This window comes from Mycteria americana, chromosome 6 (assembly GCF_035582795.1).
Source record: "Mycteria americana isolate JAX WOST 10 ecotype Jacksonville Zoo and Gardens chromosome 6, USCA_MyAme_1.0, whole genome shotgun sequence".
Taxonomy (NCBI): domain Eukaryota; kingdom Metazoa; phylum Chordata; class Aves; order Ciconiiformes; family Ciconiidae; genus Mycteria; species Mycteria americana.
The window spans coordinates 22,482,145-22,501,457 of NC_134370.1; the positions used below are offsets into that span (position 1 = coordinate 22,482,145).

The 19,313-nt window shown below is 42.9% G+C and overlaps 1 protein-coding gene across 1 annotated transcript in view; it reads left to right on the top strand.

Moving 5' to 3' along the window:
- Positions 1 to 14,900, top strand: part of LOC142411293 (cytochrome P450 2H1-like) — a 32,260-nt gene extending 17,360 nt beyond the window's left edge. Inside the window, exons 2-10 of the mRNA XM_075504984.1 lie at positions 5,492 to 5,677; positions 7,125 to 7,287; positions 8,162 to 8,311; positions 10,860 to 11,020; positions 11,430 to 11,606; positions 12,043 to 12,184; positions 12,484 to 12,671; positions 13,145 to 13,286; positions 13,778 to 14,900. Of these exons, the coding sequence (XP_075361099.1) occupies positions 5,498 to 5,677; positions 7,125 to 7,287; positions 8,162 to 8,311; positions 10,860 to 11,020; positions 11,430 to 11,606; positions 12,043 to 12,184; positions 12,484 to 12,671; positions 13,145 to 13,286; positions 13,778 to 13,959 (1,485 nt within the window). The 5' untranslated portion in view covers positions 5,492 to 5,497 and the 3' untranslated portion in view covers positions 13,960 to 14,900. The remainder of the gene's footprint in view (positions 1 to 5,491; positions 5,678 to 7,124; positions 7,288 to 8,161; positions 8,312 to 10,859; positions 11,021 to 11,429; positions 11,607 to 12,042; positions 12,185 to 12,483; positions 12,672 to 13,144; positions 13,287 to 13,777) is intronic.
- Positions 14,901 to 19,313: the final 4,413 nt, after the last annotated feature.

Genomic DNA, 19,313 nt, shown 5'->3' on the forward strand with positions numbered 1-19,313 from the left:
GAACAGAATAGAATATTTTCAGTTGGAAGGGACCTACAATGATCATCTAGTCCAACTGCCTGACCACTTCAGGGCTGATCGAAAGTTAAAGCATGTTGTTAAGAGCGCTGATGCTAGAAATTTGATCACATATCCTTGCCTCTCAACTTACTGTACAACATCCCACTGCCTGGGGCTCAAGCTGTCCTTTTCAGAATCTGGATCTGGTTTCAGTTTGTTTCTGGTACGTATGTAATTGTGTAAAGGTTACACTATGTAAAGCTGTCCTTAGAACCTTCGCTACCCATCACACTCCCCAGTGCATGATTAGCCAGAAGATATACATTCTGATGTTGTAAACGTTTATAGCCAGATAGCTTCCTCTGCTGGGCAATATTTCTGACCATTGAACAAATACTGAAAATTGTTACTTTTATTTGTATCTGGAAGCCAGGGAATAGACACTGACTAATAATCTGCACCCAGCTGTCCACTGTGGAAACTCTGGATCCCTCTCCAGCAGGATGGGGGAGACGCTTGGAAGAGCAAAACTGAGAAAAACTCCTGGGTCAAGATAAAGAGAGTTAAGGAAAGAGAAGGAAAAAAAAATAAACAAGTGATGCAAAGACTCACCACCTCCCACCAGAAGACTGATGACCAGACAGTCTCTGAGCAATGGCTACATTGGAAAGACAACTCCCCGGTTTTTGTTGCTGAGCATGACGTTAGATGACGTGGATTATCTCTTTGGTCAGTTTGGGTCAGTTGTCCCAGCTGTGTTCCCTCTCAACATCTTGACCACCCCCAGCCTGCTACCAGGGTCTGGGGGCAGAGTGAGCAACCGCGAAGGCCTTGATGCTGTGCAAACACTCTTCAGCAATGGCTACAACACTGGTGTGTTACCAACACTGTTTTAGTCACAAATCTAAAACACAGTGCCATACAGGCTGCTGTGAAGAAGCCAGACCCAGTACACCCTTGTAGGCTGTGAATACACTTGAAGGGGCTGTTTTGGGGATAAGGTGTCTTTTTTCTCATAGACCCAACCTGGAGGAGAACAGAAGCAAGTGAATTAAACAGTAAGCGCAGATCCCAGATTAAAGGCTACGTATAAACACAGGATGGGATCCCAGGAGCTGGCCCATACATGCCAGTAGGCAGGCCCAGCAAAGCAACAGCCTCCAGAAGACATTCAGAGGAAGGCCTGGATTTTGAAAGATCGGTTCACACAGTGGCATCCCACCCTGTCAATTTGAGCTCAGAGTCACAGGTGGAGCCAGAGAATGGTGCCTTTTCATAACAAGACCAGAGGCCCCAGCATCTGCTTTCATACCACTGCTGGGAAGAAAGCAGTCTTTCAGGTGCTTCCTGTGAACGTCAACTGTATCAGGATGGGTCTTTCATACTCAAATAAGCCTTTCATACTCAAATAATTCCTGTCTTTCTGTCATCAGAGGTGACCCAAGACCTTTGGCAGTTAAATCTCTTTCCAGTGAAACTCACAGATCCCTCCAAGCAGTTCTGGCTTTACCCCACCACCATTCTGAAACCCTTCAGGGATTATGCAAGTAATTAGATAAATAATAAAAAAGCCACGTCCAGATGTGGGAGTGACGCTGTGAGCAAAGCCCTGCTTTTCCAGCGCATTAGGCTTCACAGCAGTTGTTCACCCTCAGGGCTGCCAATAGAGGAACGCAAGGCACCTTATCTGCAAAAGTAAAGGAAAAGAAAATGCAAACAACTTGAGTTTTTCCTTGACAACAATAAAACTGACTGTTCTCAGCGGTATAATCATCCCTCCAGACACAGCCTAGAAGGCTCCTCTCAGTTTCACTCATCTGCCCACTTCTGGTTTTAAATACCCTTGGTGTGCAGTATTCAGAGCAGCGCCCGTTGTACCAGAATTTGCGGAATTTGTTGCTGATAAAGAACATAATTAGGACTAGGAGAGATGCGCAGGGAATCAGTCATCTGTCTCAAAACAGACTCCTAGCAGTCAGACATGTAAACCTGTATAAGTCTCCTGAGGCTCCCTTTGTAGTCAAGGGAAACAAATAAACTTCTTCAGTGACTGACTCGTTTCACACTAAAACAGGCGCACAAGAAAAGTCAGATGACCTGTTCTCTGGAAGTATCAGTGTTTCTCCACTAACAGGGGAGACTTGCTGATTTGTACACCTACCTTTTTAATATCTAAATATAGGTGGGAAATGTTTCTTTCCTCGCTGCTGTAGAATCTGCTAGTCCTCAGCTAATTGGGATAAAGATAAAATCTGCCCATCCTTTAAACCCCATTTTGACAGCTCAGTAGAAAACAAAGTCTGCTGTTCACAGTATATCTGGCTATTTTTGTATACATGAAGGTGCAGATGTGAGCACTCAAAAACTGATTGAACAAACGTGGACTCAAGTTCTAAGCCAATGAGCTGCTGCAGGAAAGAAAGTGCCTTTCACAGCCCATTACCATTACCTGAGAGACAAATAAGGGACTTAGATATACATGTAAGAATATCTATATATAGGATATACACGGATATGTAAGAATATATCCATTTTAACACTTCCTTCCAGTGTAACACCACCTAAGGGGCCAGTATCATTTTGGCTATGTATCTCAAAAGATGTCATGGGCTGGGATGGGCCGAGTGTTGGCAAGGTGGCAGAGCCTGTTTCGCTGGCTCGGAGGAACTCAAATGGTCCCTGATGTGATCTTTTGGGTGGGATCTGTCTCATATGACATGAGTTGTCTGAAAGTCGGGATGATCTCCCTCTCTAGTGTGTGGAGAGAAATATGCACTGCCAGAGGACACTGACCCCCATCTAATGCCTATGGGGTGATGGGGAAGGGACCTTCTGTGGGGCAAGACCTACCCAGGGAGCATAGAAATGGGGACTTCTCACGCCTGCTGGGGATCTGGGGCTACAAAACACAAAGCTGCTCAACAACGGGGGGGGGGGGGAAGGCAAAAAAAAAAAAAGCAAGCTGTTTCAGACAGAGCTGTCCAGGTAGATTTTGCTGCAGAGCAACTCCGTTTGACCCACATCATTTTTCTTGCCTGCATTATCCACTGCATTGTCTTTGAGCACCAGTTTCATAGATAGGAATATCTAACCTTTATTAATCAGAGATAAACATGAAAATAATGTCCTTTGGCACTGATTCTCATTCAGAGTGAGTTTAAGAGTAATTTCATGTCTCCTTCTTATTACATAGATTACCTTCAGTGATGAAACGAATTGGTTTTTTATTCCAGTAATGTTCCCATTCTCTTCCTTAAGCTGTGGTTGTTATCAGCTTCCATTCTCTACACCCCAGGTCCTCTTCCCTTGTTTATTTGTTTCCCTACTGGGGCTTCAGTGGGTCTGAATTAACATTGCTTTAGGACTGTGCTGGTTTTGGCTGGGATAGTGTTAATTTTCTTTGTAGTAGCTAGTATGGGGTTACATTTTGGATTTGGGCTGAAAACAGTGTTGATAACACAGGGATGTTTTAGTTGTTGCTGCACTAGTCAAGGACTTTTCCGCTTCCCATGCTCTGCAGGTGCAGAAGAAGCTGGGAGGGGGCACAGCCAGGACAGTTGATCCAAACTGACCAAAGGGCTATTCCATACCACATGATGTCATGCTCAGTATATAAAGCTGGGGAAGAAGAAGGAAGGGAGGACGTTCGGAGTGATGGCGTTTGTCTTCCCAAGTAACCATTACACGTGATGGAGCCCTGCTTTCCTGGAGATGGCTGAACACCTGCCTGCCCATGGGAAGGAGTGAATGAATCCCTTGCTTTGCTTTGCTTGCGTGCGTGGCTTTTGCTTTCCCTATTAAACTGTCTTTATCTCAACCCATGAGTTTTCTCACTTTTACTCTTCTAATTCTCTCCCCCATCCCACCAGGGGGGAGTGAGCAAGCGGCTGCGTGGTGCTTAGTTGCCGGCTGGGCTTAAACCACAACAAGGACTATTACATGACTCACAAAAGTCAAGTTTAGTAACATTCATTAACCTTAATAACCAAAGAGTAATGCACGCTCTTGACACTTAAGCAGTGTCAGAAAATAAGCATAACTTTGCACCTACTAAATTCCTTTTTCTCACCTTGTACCTACTTCACTGGTTTACTGCACTACAGGTTTACTGAAATCTGAGCTATGCTATTTAGTAATTATGTGTCTAGCTTAGGAAAGGTGTACCTGTTAGTCAGACTTCTTCCCATACCTACTTAGTTTTAAGAAGATATCATCCACCCAGCCCTGGCCAGCAGCAAGCCTGAGTGCTTGCTGAACGCACAGCCCCTTTCACATCCCCTCGTACAGTGATGTTTCCTCCAAGCTTCCCTGACTTGCTCTAGTCATCTCATTACAGCTACCATGTTCAAATGTGCTCCAAGAGAGGATCAGTATCGCCTTACGTAAAGTCACATAAAAAGGAAATATACAGCCTAATGCCATGCCTTGTAGTTGAGGCTGAGTGGAAACTGGGGGAATGGTGGGGGAGGCACATTAGACCCAAGGGGCTGTAGGAGTCTGAGTACAGTATTTACAGTAGATTGCTAGCACTTTACAGGCAGTACATATGATGTACAGACAAGATTTGGCAACAGAGTCCTGGGATCAGCTTTTCGGTCTCAGGTGACTGAATCACTGTTCTGCTCTACTTCTCTGCCAGAAAACACACACTGTTCTCACCCGGTTTGTAGGATTTTGTACTCCTGTGGGGAGGAGGAGTGGGAAGGATAATATTCCATTTAAGATTTTACAGTGTATTAAATACTCACTATTAATTAAACCAATCATTCTGTTAACCTCTGTTCAGAGTGCCTGTACCTTTCGTCGATCTTCACACCTTCTATGGATCTTCAACTAGTTTCTAGAAACATCAGAAAGGAGACTGCAAGTTGCTGCAGGGATTTGTGGTTTGGGGAGAACCTGTGACCATGCAAATGCTGTAGATGGTATGGTTTGTCTGGTTAAAATATCAGATTAGGATAAACTGAGTGTATTCCTCAAAATCTGCATGTGTGACTTGGGTACAGTTGTACAATTTCATTCCAGAAATGGAGGTGAAATGCCTAGGAAGAACTTGGAATGATGCCCTTTTTCAACCACAACACCTCCCTCCACTGTGCTCAGATACTAGAGGGACTGGCAGATCTCAATCTATGCATGAAGGCAAACAGCAAGAGTTTAAGCATTTATGTAGCAGCTAGGATCTAAATATTTCTGCATTTTTGAGTTTGTTTGATAGCATTAGAACATGATTTCTTTAGTCCTACATGAATGATTACCCAAAGGAACACAAGCTGGAGAGGTAAAAAATCAGTACGCAAACAAGGAGTTCATCCCTAGCTTGTTCATTCTTATCTTGAGCAAATTAATAAGTAATCTCATATCTCAGCAGGAATAGGGAGGCACTATTGGCTATTTTCATCCATGTGCTTTGGTATCGCAGCATATAAATAAGCATGGATTTACAGGTCCAACATGAGGCTCTTCTGACACTTGACTTCTCCTTCCTCAGCCCATCATGGAGCTCCTGGGAATGACCACTATTTTCCTGCTGGTCTGCATCTCATGCCTTCTTCTCTTTGCCACATGGAGAAGCATATCACAAAAAGAGAAGCAGCCTCCTGGTCCCATTGCACTCCCTGTTGTTGGAAACATACTCCAGCTGAACCCATGGAACTTGCCTGAAAGCTTGAAGGAGGTAAGAGACTGTCTCCTTCTTTCCCATGTTGTCTCCATTGCATATAAAACAGTCTGGTCCAGACCATCTCAGCTTAATTCATGAGCTTAATTTGCATTGACCAAATGTCAGACTCAAACGGGCAAAAAAGGTTTCCCAGAAGCACATGCTTCTGAAATCTATATATTGCAATCGTCTATATATCTAAGTCTATATATTGCAAGTCTAAGTCTATATATTTGCAATAATCATACTAGTGATGACTCCTGAGCTGACCTCACAGCAGTACTGCAATTTGCAGTGGATTTGCAATCAAGGCACTGATGCTATTGCAATATTCACTCTACGCCTCCTGTGCCCAACTCCTCACCATGCTGGCAACACAGGCTGGCCCTTTTTTGGGGAGGACCTTGCTCCATTCTGCTGTCTCTGCTCCCTAGCAGATAGGTAGGATCTCCTGGGAGCGGAAGTAGCGAGTGAAGGGGTTGAAACAAAAAAAGTTTGGAGGTGAATTGTGCTGTCTGTTCCATCCCCTGGCTGATGTCACCCATCTGTCAAACAAAACCTATGTATTGCAAGACCTGGGAGGGGACAAGTGGAGGGAGTTTGGCTGGAGTGCCTGTTCCTTAGGGGATTGTGAGAGCATGGTGGTAGATGGATCGGAAGGGCGGGTGTCCCTGGGTTCTTCAAAGAAAAACTGTGCTGATGGCTGACATTACCGTGTGTACCGTCAGACACACACATACCCGTATGACCTCCTTTTTGCCTTGGTGCTTGTGAACATTGAGAATCATGAGCACCCATAGGCATTCTGCTTTGTTTCAGAGCACTAGGTGATTCAGTTTCCCACCATAAAAAACCTGGGACTATATCTAGTTTGCTTTCAAAAAGTGAGCATGAGAAGAAGTGTTACAGGTCGGACCAAGTAGCCCAAGAATCTTTCTGCAATTGTAGCCAAAAGCAGATGCCTGGGAAAGACTACATGATTAGTGCAAGTATGCAGTGACTCTCCACTTATATACTCATCCAATTTCCAGAGATTTGGAAATCTGAGTGGCCCAGGAGATTTTAGAGACAACTGTGGTATGTTTGTGCTCAAAAACCCTTTAGGCACTTGCTCCTATAAGTGTATATAATTGCTTTTTGAGCCTGTGTAAACTGTTATCCACTGTGCCCTGTAGAGAGGCATGCCAGACTGTTTTGCCAGCCCCATGAAGAACTATTTTCTTTTCTGGGATTTGCACTTGACACCTCACCATTTCCATTCATATCCCCTATTTCTTGTACAATTCCCTCTTCCCCTGGTTGTAATTCATAGTTGAAAGATCTCTGCACTGCTGCTGATCAATGCCATGTCTCGGCGATGCTGGGACAACGGCACACCACCCCTCAGACCCCTTTGCTACAAACTTCTTTTAACGTGATTAACATTCAGACATGTTGTTCTTTATGTTCCTCTTTCCTACAGCTCAGCAAGAAGTATGGTCCTGTCTTCACAATATATTTAGGCCCACAAAAGGTTGTGGTGCTGTACGGCTATGACGTTGTGAAAGAAGCTCTGATTGATCAGGCAGATGACTTCAGCGGAAGAGGCAATCTACCACTGCTTAAAAGACTCTTCCAAGGCACAGGTACGTCCCTGGTAATGTTAGCATACAAAGCTGATGCTTTCAGTGCTTCAGGAGCACAGCTGAGGGGGCAGTGGAGGAGGGAATGGTGGATTTCATTTACTACTTTCATGCATACAAATTAGCAATAAAAGACTAAAAGCCTGACTTGTTACTTGGACCCTTGAATAAATTGGACCCCTGGAGAACTGTTTAAGGTCCCAGGTTGGCTTCACTGGGTGCCTTTCTATTTTCAGCATGCTTCAAATTGTGGCTAAAAATTTTGTTCATTAAATGTGCCTCTAAGATCTTACGTTCATTCTCCCATTTCTGAAAATATTGACAATATACATGCAGCTAGGGAAACAACAAAAGGAAAGTCCACAGCACAACAAAGACAAGATAATATAGGCTGTCCCAGTAAGGGCCACATTCAAGATTAGGCCCTGAGCTCATTTACCAGGGCAGTTCCCAGTATGGTATTTATCTGGGTAAATAGGACCTATTCCATGGTACTATAGTACAGTATCAATGGTATTGTCAATAATGATATGCTCTGTGAAGGTACATAGCAGAACGTTTGAGCAGTTATGCCAGTGCAAAGGCCATGTGCTTGTGGCCAAGATCAATTCAGTACCAGTGTTACCTTCTTATTTACATCCTAACATAGTTTTTCTTATCCTGGGAATAAACTCAGTTTTACTCAAAGTGCTGTGACAGATGGATCAGATTTGTCACCTCCAGAATTGCAGAGAAGTTAGGTTTTTGGGCATATAGCAATTGCAGTATAAGTCCACTGAAAGGTGTCTTTGCATATTAAGTACTTACTGTGTAGCTCCCATTCAGGGAAAAAAAAATCTGTTTCCTTATGGAGGTCTATTTTTCCTTCCTGTGTCAGGCATTGTGACCAGCAATGGAGAGACGTGGAAGCAGCTCCGGCGATTTGCACTCACCACCCTGAGGGATTTTGGGATGGGGAAGAAGAGCATTGAGGAGCGAATCCAGGAGGAAGCTCATTTTCTGGTGGAGAGGATCAGGAACACACGTGGTAGGACACGGACTTTGTGCCTGCTGGGACACCCTGAGTATCTGCAATGAGACAATGAGGAGTGTAGGGCTGTTTCACCAAATCTATGACCCAAGATGTTTGGTTATGGGCATGTGACGGCTGTTTCTGCTCCTTGCTCCAATAGGCAAAGTTATCACTGCTGGGAGTGGGTCAGTCAAAGGCACTGTGGCAGTATGGAGGGATAAATGTAGGAGACTGATGTTGGAAAGCATTCTTTAACCTCTTCTGCTAGAGGAACAAGACAGGAAGTGTCAAAGGGAACAGCTTGGCCCCAAAGCCAAGGGTTTGGTGGAATTCAGCCATGGAGACAGGGGTGGGCACTGCCAGGTAAGCAAGCAACATGCACTTCCTTGCCTTGTCTCCTGCACCTCTAAGTAAACGGATCTTGAAGAAGTGGGTAACCAGAGAACTCATTTACAGATATTTGGGGTTGGGTCCAGTTCATCTGAACACTAGACAATACCTCCCAGTATTGGTGGGGCTGTGCAATGGGAACACAGACTATAAGCTGCTTTTGAGGGCAGGGCGTAAGGTAACCTTGCAGATGGAGCGATGCACTTCACTTGTAAGAGAGAAGCAAAAATATACTTTATTGATATAAAACAGTGCGTTAACAAGGTTCCATGGTAACTGCAACAGTGTTTTAACAAGATTCAATGGCAAGGTACACTTGATTATTTACTGCATAGAGGACAGGGTCAGACAGAACTGTCAGGGAGACCATGCTGTTGAGTCATGAGGTTCAGAAAGGACCCCTTTGCTTTCTAAACTCCTTCTCAGAGAGCAGTCTAGGTGCAGCTGGATCCAATTCTAGTCCCAGACTTGGTCAATGGTTTATGTCTAAAAGATTATATGTGTGCAATCAATCCTTTATATCACTTAGCTAAGATTTCACAGTTTAGCATGCTGTTAGTCACTTACCAAGGATCTGTGGCAGCAAGGAATCTCTCAACCTCGAGCAGTAACCTTGAGATGCATCCCTACTCAAGAGGAGATCCTGGCTTGCAGCCCGCTGCTGTGCAGGAGAGCTCCAAGGGCTCTTGGGCTGCTCACTATTTATGGGGGTGAGATGATTGACTCATAGTCATATTTGCATGCCGACCGCAGTTTTTAGCTTCTTTACTGTGGTTAGGTGGGCACATTGCACAATAGCCCTTGGCTATTGTGCGGATGCAGCCATCATGACCAGATGCATACATTATGACCAGTCACTGGTGGTTATCACCTGAGCAGGGTTATGGGAGATAAAAGTCGGGGGTGAGAGCACACTGCCACAGTAATCCCCTTGGTTTCAACCTATAAATGCATTTTCTGGTAGTATATAAGACAATTTTACTTCTAAGTACTTCCCCTGAGAGTGGCACAGTACCAGCCTGGACCCCATGCTTCCTTTCCACAGCCAGCCTTTAATGTGTGCTTATTCTGCAAGGGGGGAAAAGCAGATGGATCTAAAAGGATGCTGAAGCATCACTGTTTCCCATGAGCCACTAGAAAATTCAGTCTGGCTTCACAGATAAACATTCCTGCTACAAATCAGAGAAAACACTCGCCTGCATTGCTTCTTATCCTTTCACTAGCATGGTAATACTGTATTTCCTATGCCCTACTGCAAGCCTCCATCTCTGGCTCACCTTGTTACGGATTCTTTTACTGTGTACTAAAAGGCTTTGCAAGCAAGATATATACAACTGGAAAGTATAAAGCCGTTATTTACTCTTAATGCAAATAATAAATAGCTAGGACTAGTTATCTACTAGGCTTAGCATTAATATACTCACCACCTCTGATGAGACATCTGCTGAGTCTTCAATGGCCAGGGAGTCATCAGTCAGGCAGAGAAGGGTGGTGCCATTGCTCCTTGGAATAGGCTGATCCTCAATGCTGCCAAGTTGCCATTTTCTGATGCCTTGTTTTTCTTTTAGGATTTTATACCTTTTCATGTTGCTGTTTCTCCTCTTGAAACCTTGAGATGCACCCTATCACTGTCTGCAAGTACACCTTTCCTTTCTTTCTTGGCTCTAATTTTGCTTTTTTCTCACACCATAGTTCTCAGCAGCTTATGCAGCTGTACTATCAAAACTAGACTTTGATCACAGGCATTTGAACTCCTAGGAGAGGATTATACAACTCAGGTTATGCTAATAGAGTTCACAAAGGGTGCAATAACCTAAAGACATGGCTCAGGCAAAGTCCTTACAGTTTCATTGGGTTTTGGTGGGAATCTTTGGGCCATTTCTAATAAACAGTCTATAAGGCAGACAGGCATGTGTCAGCTGAAGAGGAACCAAGTCACTCAGACCAGTGTTCTGCTTAGAACAGTACAAAAGAGATACTTGAACCATTCAGACAGGGAAATTAGTTCACTTCAAGTAGAGAAGAATAAATTGGATAAGCCCTTCACCATCCTTTCAAAGGACTGCAAAACTCTGGGTCTCAAGAGGATGCAAAACTTTCCTGTAGTGTCAGAGGAGGGGATCATGCCTGAAATACTGAAAGCAAGATACCTTTTTTTTTTTTGTCGTTGCAGAGCGACCCTTCAACCCTGGCAACTTCCTAGTCCACGCTGTTTCCAACATCATCTGCTCCATTGTCTTTGGGGATCGGTTTGACTATGAGGACAAGAAATTTCTAACTTTAATTGACTTGCTAGATGAAAACAACAAGCTCCAGAACTCTATACAAACACAGGTGTGTACAGTTTTATTTAATTAATAAATTTGTTAATGATTATATTATTTTATTAATGAATATTTATTCACATCACTAATTTTTAATTGGAGTGGATTTTCCTTAATTTGGAGACATTTTTTGAAAGCCATAAAGGCAGTTAAATAACCAATTCCTGTTGTTTTTTCTTACCTTATGGAATTGCCATTGTATGTCCAAAGAAGGATATCATTGCAAAAGTTGCTCAAGTGAAGTCTCTCCTTGAATATGGTGAAACCATAAAATAAAAGGCATTACAATCCAGTTGAATAAAAAAGACCTACACTTCCAAAACAGTTTAAATGCCCCATTTTCATAGTTACAGTTAGGGGAATATTTTATTGTATCCATATTAATCAGAATGTGCTTTTCCATAATTTTATTTTTACAGCTATACAATTTCTTCCCAACTGTCATGGACTATTTACCTGGGCCTCATCAAGAAATGATAAAAAATACTGAAAAAGTTAATCAATTTACTTTAGATATCATAGCGGAACATCAGAAAACCCTGGATCCTACTTGTCCTCGAGATTTTATTGATGCTTTTCTTAACAAAATGGAACAGGTAATGTAAGAGCGAGAGATTTATTGGATTATCAGAAAACCACTGCTTGAATCCCAGTTTCTTTTCAGTTGTGGCAGGGCACTGTGCTTTTGCAAATACAGAGGGGAACTTGCTTTTCTTGGCACATCAACTTCATTCTATCCTCTCCATTTTCTTATCAAGGATTTTTAAACACAGAATTAACAGCACTAGCCAAAGTTAGGAAAGTTGAAGAACAATCAGGTTGATGTAATTCAATGCTCCTCCCATATTAAAAAAGGTTCATAATATTATCTAGTAAAAGTACCACAAATGCTGGTGTTCTGGAGAGCGAGGGTTGTATTTTTTCAAAGGACATTAGATGTGTTTAAAAACATACATTATGGGTACAGGACTTTCCTTTTTAAACAAGCTGCTTAGCTTTGTCATTCAAATGTTCTGCCAAATCTTCCTCCAGGAGAAAGGGAATGGTCACTCAGAATTCACCGTTGAGACCTTGAGCAGAACCACGCTTGACTTGTTCCTTGCAGGAACAGGGACCACCAGCATCACACTGAGACATGGACTTGTGATTCTCCAGAAATACCCAGAGATAGTAGGTAATAGACAAGGAAATAAATAATTGAAAACTTTTTTATTAAAAAGTTGGTCATGGAATCAATTTGTACAATTCCTGTCACTACCACATGTGGCAATGGTCCCCCAACTAAGGAAACATGTATTTGCAGCATGGAAATGTGTATTAGTCTTAATTCTATTTACAGGAAAGAGATATTAGTACTTAGTACATTCACGTATTCCTGGTGTGCTAAAAGCAAGTTTTGCTGTAAATATGGGGAGAGGTTTAGGCAAACAGATGGGAGACTTGTCCATTCAACATTTACTTATTTCCTAACAGAGAAAATTCAAAAGGAGATTGACTGTGTGATTGGCCGAGACCGAAGCCCCTGCATGGCAGATCGGAGCCAGATGCCCTACACAGATGCTGTGAGCCATGAAATCCAGAGATTCATTGATTTCCTTCCACTTAATGTCCCACATACTGTGATCAAAGACACCAAGTTCAGAGACTATTTTATCCCCAAGGTCTGTTCCACTGTGTCTGAGAAAGGTCATAATCTCTTGAAAGCAATGATGTGTTCTATTCACTGTATTTTATTTTCAAAAACACTGAAATGTGATCTAGAATTGGAATAATTTTGTTTGAAAGGGGATTCTGGAAGTTATTGAGTCCAAACCCTTGTATTTGAAAAAAAAAATACTTTTTGTCCTCTATCTGAAGAGGGAGATAGAGCTTTCTATTTTTTTCATGTAAATGTAAGCAATCCAAGTCCTAATTTATTTGGAAGCAATATTAAATGCTCTCATCAGACTCACCATTAAAATTCATTAAAAAACATCTTTGCCATACCAATGGCACACATTTTTATTCATTAAATGCTCATTTTGAACTGGTTAAACTTTGACTACCCTTCTATTCAGCTCCGGGAACTGCTCAATGATGCTTTGCTTTAGCATGTCTCCATTTTAACTTTCTGCTCCTCTCTCTGTTAATTCAGGACACTATGATATTCCCTATGCTGACTTCTGTCCTACATGATAGCAAGGAATTTCCAAATCCAGAAAAATTTGACCCAGGACACTTCCTGAATGCAAATGGTACCTTTAAAAAGAGTGACTACTTCATGCCATTTTCTGCAGGTAAGGCTTCTTTCTATTTCAGATCCTAGACTATCCTTTCCTAGAACCTCTCTGAAGATTTTAGTGGCTCCGTCACCATGGTCTGTACAGTGATGTCTAGTGATCTGCTAGAGTCATTTCTGGGCAGCTCTAACCCCTGTACTAGAGTTTCAGTTGACTTCCTTTTTTAGCAATCACAAAAGCTCCTCCAATGCATTCTACAAGAAGAGATGTATGAAGTGGGACTCAGACATGCAACTTCTCTCTCTCCAAACTTACCATCAAACAGCAGCAGAACACGAGAAACAGAAGCCTTCAAACTGCCTTTGCCCACTGAGCACTCTCATTGTTCTAGACACTTAGCCCCTAGTTTAATTCATTTGCTTCCCCAAAATGCTGCAGTGCTGCCCATCCATTCTGAGATGCCTGAACTTTCATGGAACAGTGGTTAAAATAAGTTACCAGCAAAATATTCCACTGTCACCTCGCTTTTTATTATTTTTTGCTTGCAGGAAAACGCATCTGTGCAGGAGAAGGTCTGGCCCGGATGGAGCTATTCATATTTTTAACAGCCATCCTGCAGAACTTTACTTTGAAACCTGTTGTGGATCGCAAGGACATTGACATTTCCCCACTAGTCAGCTCTCTGGCAAATATGCCCCGACCTTATGAGGTCTCTTTTATTCCACGTTAGCCAAGTGAAGACAGTTGCCAGCTTCCGAACTCATGAAAACTCTGGTTGAATGACAGTCATTTCCAAATCTGTTGAGACTGAAACACTCAGATCATTTGCTAGATACTTTATGGAGAGAAACGTACTTAGAAAAGAAAATTGTATGGTGCTTTTATAATCACCACAGCCAGCCCTAAACAGACAGAATAGGAAATTGCATAGGGAAGGAGACAGCTCCCTGTGCAAAATTAAACATGCTCTCCTCTGCACCTACCTCGCCTAGCTCAGGTTCCTATCTGGCTCCTGACACCCTGGCATGTCAGGGTGTGTGGACTAGTGCTCTGAGAGCCGGGCTGCTGCTGTTGTCCCTATCACTTGGTCATCTCAGCACAGCAGGAACAGACGCTTGTACTCCAGGGTTTCCACAGACTCTGCTTGAGGTATCTCTCTCCTCTGTATTTTCAGTTTGTTTGTGACCTATTTGTAAAGGTAAGCATAAAACAGTGGGGTTTTTCTGTTAGAAGATGATCATCTACAGTATTCTTGCCCCAATACATATTGTCTCCAGTGGTGGGGATGGAGTTTATCGATGACTGGGCAGATGGGTCCTCTCCTGTGTGATTATAATGAAGGTTTGTGAAATTACAATTTATATTGCAAAATAAAGAAGTAGTACACAGAACTGTTGTTTTTCTGAGATCCCAGAAGAACATCTTTTAGTGAAAAATCTGCCTCCACAAACCTGATACTCCCAAATGTGTTCCAAGTCTTGTACATAGCTGACTGTTTCATTTCAATCATTTATATGAAAGGTATTATGGCTTGAAGACTGGAGCTGGCCAATGACCTATGAAACTTCCATTCTCAGTAACAATGTGGGAGAAGGCTGTATTGACCCTATGAGACCTACCAGAACCCTAACTGTATTTACAGAGCTGTCCATTGTGGCAAAAGAGGACAAATTAAATAATACTGGGATCCACCCAGTGCCATTTACTAGATGAACGGCAGCTTGCATCTTCCCATCATTTTATGAAGCGCGTAAAGGTCACTACAGCAATGTTACAATCAGGCAAAAAAAGATAAAAAGAGTTTCCATTAGTTGCCAAGCATACATGTACCGACGTAGGACTGGCATTTCCTAACTCGATCACATTCCCTGCAATGTATAATTTATAGCGATTACAGTGAAGACAGAGAGCTGAATCTGTGCTATGTGGAAAAAGACAGCAACTGTAATATTACCACAATGGCATTAACTGTTACGACAACGGCATGTGCCTGTTTATGTGAAACAGGCACAACTTTTTTCCTTTCAAAGTATTAATAAGCTAGATATACCATGAGTTGGTAGCATGGCATTGCAAAGGCAAAAGTCACAAATGTCACAGAATCATGGAAATATGAATGAAAGATACATGAAAATATCGTCTAGTTTATTGCCATATACCAAACAGGATCAACTATTACAAGTCTTCTCACCAGATAAAAAGAAGAAAGCACTCCATACTTCCTCTTCAGCTGTGCCATGACTAAAATAGGCAAAGCAAATGGCCTGGGGACAGCTTCCCTCTTCCAGACATCTTCCTCCATACAGAAAAGACAAGGAGGCAGCCAATGCAAATCAGCAAGAAAACAGCTTCAGCTCCTAGAGCCTCCACCATGATATGCAGCAGGGCTTTGAGATTAGAGGAGGGCTAAAACTGTGTCCTGGAAGCCTCACTTTGTGTTGCCTGTGGTACAAAAAGCAATAACTGCTCACCATTCCTCTGGGTTAATCTGCTTTAGCACTAAGTAATATTACCACCTCCTGGGAGACTAAGGATCAGATTTTTAAAAACTCAAATGCTTAATGAATAGGATTTAGCTCATCAACCTTTGTTGACCACTAAACTGAAAATCATTAGTTTAAAAAATTAACCATCATTGAAAAGCTCTACATCTCCCACAAAGCCATACTGCTCGCTCTCTCCCTGCCTGCTAGCATTCAGTGTTGCCTAGACGTTTTCTTCTGCTGGGACTGTACATTGCACAGACAGTGCATTGCTTGCTCATGTGCAGGACTAGGCAGAACTATATGAATTTTCCAGGGCAAACCTGAGACAATGCCCTGTCACTTGGCCACAGGAAGAAGTGGCTTTCAAACTCAATTAATCCATTCTGCACACTGTTGCTATTAGTTCCTAAATACGTCTCAGAGAACATAAGCACCTCTGTGAGCTCAAGTTTCTAAGACACTTCTCAGATGCTGGGAAGCAGTTAAGAAGCAAAAGTCAGCTGGGCAAGCACTAACGAAGAAAAGAACTGGCAAGTTCTCAAACCCACTAAAGGTGTCCCCAAGTGAGGAACTCAGTGAAGCAATCCATGAAGCAAACAAATGTACTTGAGCATTTTCCCCATAAGAGGGCAATAGCACTTGCCTGAGCTACTATTATGAATTAACATGACATACATAGATTAATTGCATGTCTGGACATTAAGGATATATGTGGGTCAAGGGAGATAGGGTCATCAAAAGTGAATACAAGCAGTTTGGAGTAGCCAGGTGTAAACTCAAATATCTTTAAATTTTTTGATGAAGAGGAAACAATCATGGGCAGAGTGCACACCAGAGCCTCATGTGCACATATATGTTACATACCCCCTGTAGGCTGCAGGGAAAGATGCTGAGACATTTGTGAATTCCCACACAGAAGCTGCATTTAAAAGGGAAAGTTATGAAAACAGTAGTTTTATCCCCAGCTGTCAAGGTTCTTAGTGATTCTGCCAGTTACAATTTCAAAGATACATTTTGACCTCTTGGGATGTCAGTGCTCCCTTGGTAACTTTATACAGTAGCATGTTAAGCTGTATATGACTGTCAAGAGACCTAAGAGTTGAAAGTGGCTTTGTGTCGCATAGAATATACTGAGGTTCACCAGTGCTATGTTATCCTGAGGATGAAGCTCTCTGTTGGATTACTGATTAACACTGAAGAACTTTGGTTCTGGGACTGACCTTTCTAAATGGATCTTCTGTTTGGTACACAAATACACCAGAGATGTTTTTCACATGGGTCGTGACTGTGACTCACAATACTTGTGTTCTGTGGGATACACACACATCCCTCATCAGAGACACACACACAGAGCAAAGGTTCCAACTTTCTTGTAGCTGAGGGACCCAAGGAGAGTTTTCACACTTGTGCTTTTGCCTTTTCAAGCTCTAATATGGAGTACGCCTCACTTAGCTTCTTTCTTTCACTGAAGACTCTCAGTCCAAGAAGCACAGCTTTTCCACTCTCTTCAACGTGTGGCCCTCTTAATAGTCTCCCACAAACATGAACACACCTTGGTTACGCATTTGGTTACTCAAGCATGAGTAACCAGTATGGGCAGTTAAGCTTTAGCAAGGCTTTAGGTTGCAAAGTCCAGGGAACATTAGTTGTAAGAAACTTCAGAAGGCAAAAAATGAACTGGTCTTTCCATTGGCTTTTGCCCTTCTGATGAAATTTGGCCTCTGTACTTAGGTAAGGTAGAAAATATTTCCTGCCGTAATTCCCAGGTTAAATGCTTTTTAGCATCTTTCAAAGCAACCTTTACCTTTAAATTTGAACAGCTATTCACTCATCTCACATTCATTCTCATTTTCATTTTCTATTGTATTTTGAATTGCAAACAGTTCATACTATTTTATTGCATGGATTTCCTATGTCGTGTCTGTATTGCATTGCTCTGTTTAACTACTCCCTATGCAGTGCCTTTAAGTAAAATTCTTTTAACTTGCTATGATGTCAGAGAGATGCCTGGTTTCTTTACGACAGCTTGCCCGAACTTCCTTTGTTCCTAGTTCAACTCTGGAAATGAGGGAGAGAGAGGGAGGGCAATGGCCCCCAGTGAAAAGTAGTCCTGGCTATCTTAGGATATATTTGTCCCACTGGGGTGACACACCCAGTTACTAGGGTGGAAAGCTGTGTGAGGATGCCACCACAGCCATCTGCTCTCCAGGTCATAACCCAGACCTTACAAGGTGCAGCAGCTATCATCTACAACAGCAAGAGACTAGGACCATTTAATGTCAGTGAGCCAAAGGTCTCTCCAGATTCTGCCAGGCTTTGCTCCTACACTAAATGAAACATCAGCTCTTCCCACTTCTGACTTCTCAGTTACATCCTCCCAAAATAATACCTCTGCCTAGGGAGAATCTCGCAGAAAAGTACCTATTCCTCTGGAGAACTTTTGGGAGAGTGGCCTAAGTCCTTTTCCACTGAAGTCTACACCTTTGTCAATCAATCAGAGCTTATTTCACAACATGGGGTCCATACAACACCTCTGCACATACTGAGCCCAAACATATCGTGAACATAGGACCATTCTTCTTACTGAGCTGAAACAATTTACCAAAAAAGAACACAGCTTTTAAGTTACATCCACTTGCCTCAGGCAAGTTATTCTTCAGCTGCAGCATGTTTCCTATGAGGGGCAAAGGAAATGGCCCAGAAGGCAGCTTCCCTGTTTCAGACATCTTCCTCCACACTGAACAGACAAGGAGGCAGACTGCAAACCAGCAAGAAAATGATTTTGACTCCCAGTGGTTCCATTGCAACGTGGAACAGGGATGTGGGATCAGGAAGGGCTGAAGCTGCATCCTGGAAGGCTCACTTTATGAAGCCCACAGTAAAAACAACAGTGCAAAGGTAACCAATAGCTGTTCTCATTTCCTCTGGGTTAAACTTACTGGTTAGAAAAAATCACTCGCTGCCAACAAACTTAGAATCATAGAATCGTTTAGGTTGCAAAGGACCTTTAAGATCATCAAGTCCAACCATTAACCTAGCACTGCCAAGTCCACCACTAAACCATGTCCCTAAGCACCACATCTACACATCTTTTACATACCTCCAGGGATAGTGACTCAACCACTTCCCTGGGCAGCCTGTTCCGATGCTTGACAACCCTTTTGGTGAAGACATTTTTCCTAATACCCAACCTAAACCTCCCCTGGCGCAACTTGAGGCCATTTCCTCTTGTCCTATCGCTTGTTACTTGGGAGAAGAGACCAACCCCCACCTCGCTACAACCTCCTTTCAGGTGGTTGTAGAGAGCGATAAGGTCTCCCCTCAGCCTCCTTTTCTCCAGGCTAAACAACCCCAGTTCCCTCAGCCGCTCCTCATCAGACTTCTGCTCTAGGCCCTTCACCAGCTTCGTTGCCCTTCTCTGGACACACTCCAGCACCTCAATGTCCCTCTTGTAGTGAGGGGCCCAAAACTGAACACAGTATTCGAGGTGCGGCCTCACCAGTGCCGAGTACAGGGGGACAATTACGTCCCTAGTCCTGCTGGCCACACTATTTCTGATACAAGCCAGGACGCTATTGGCCTTCTTGGCCACCTGGGC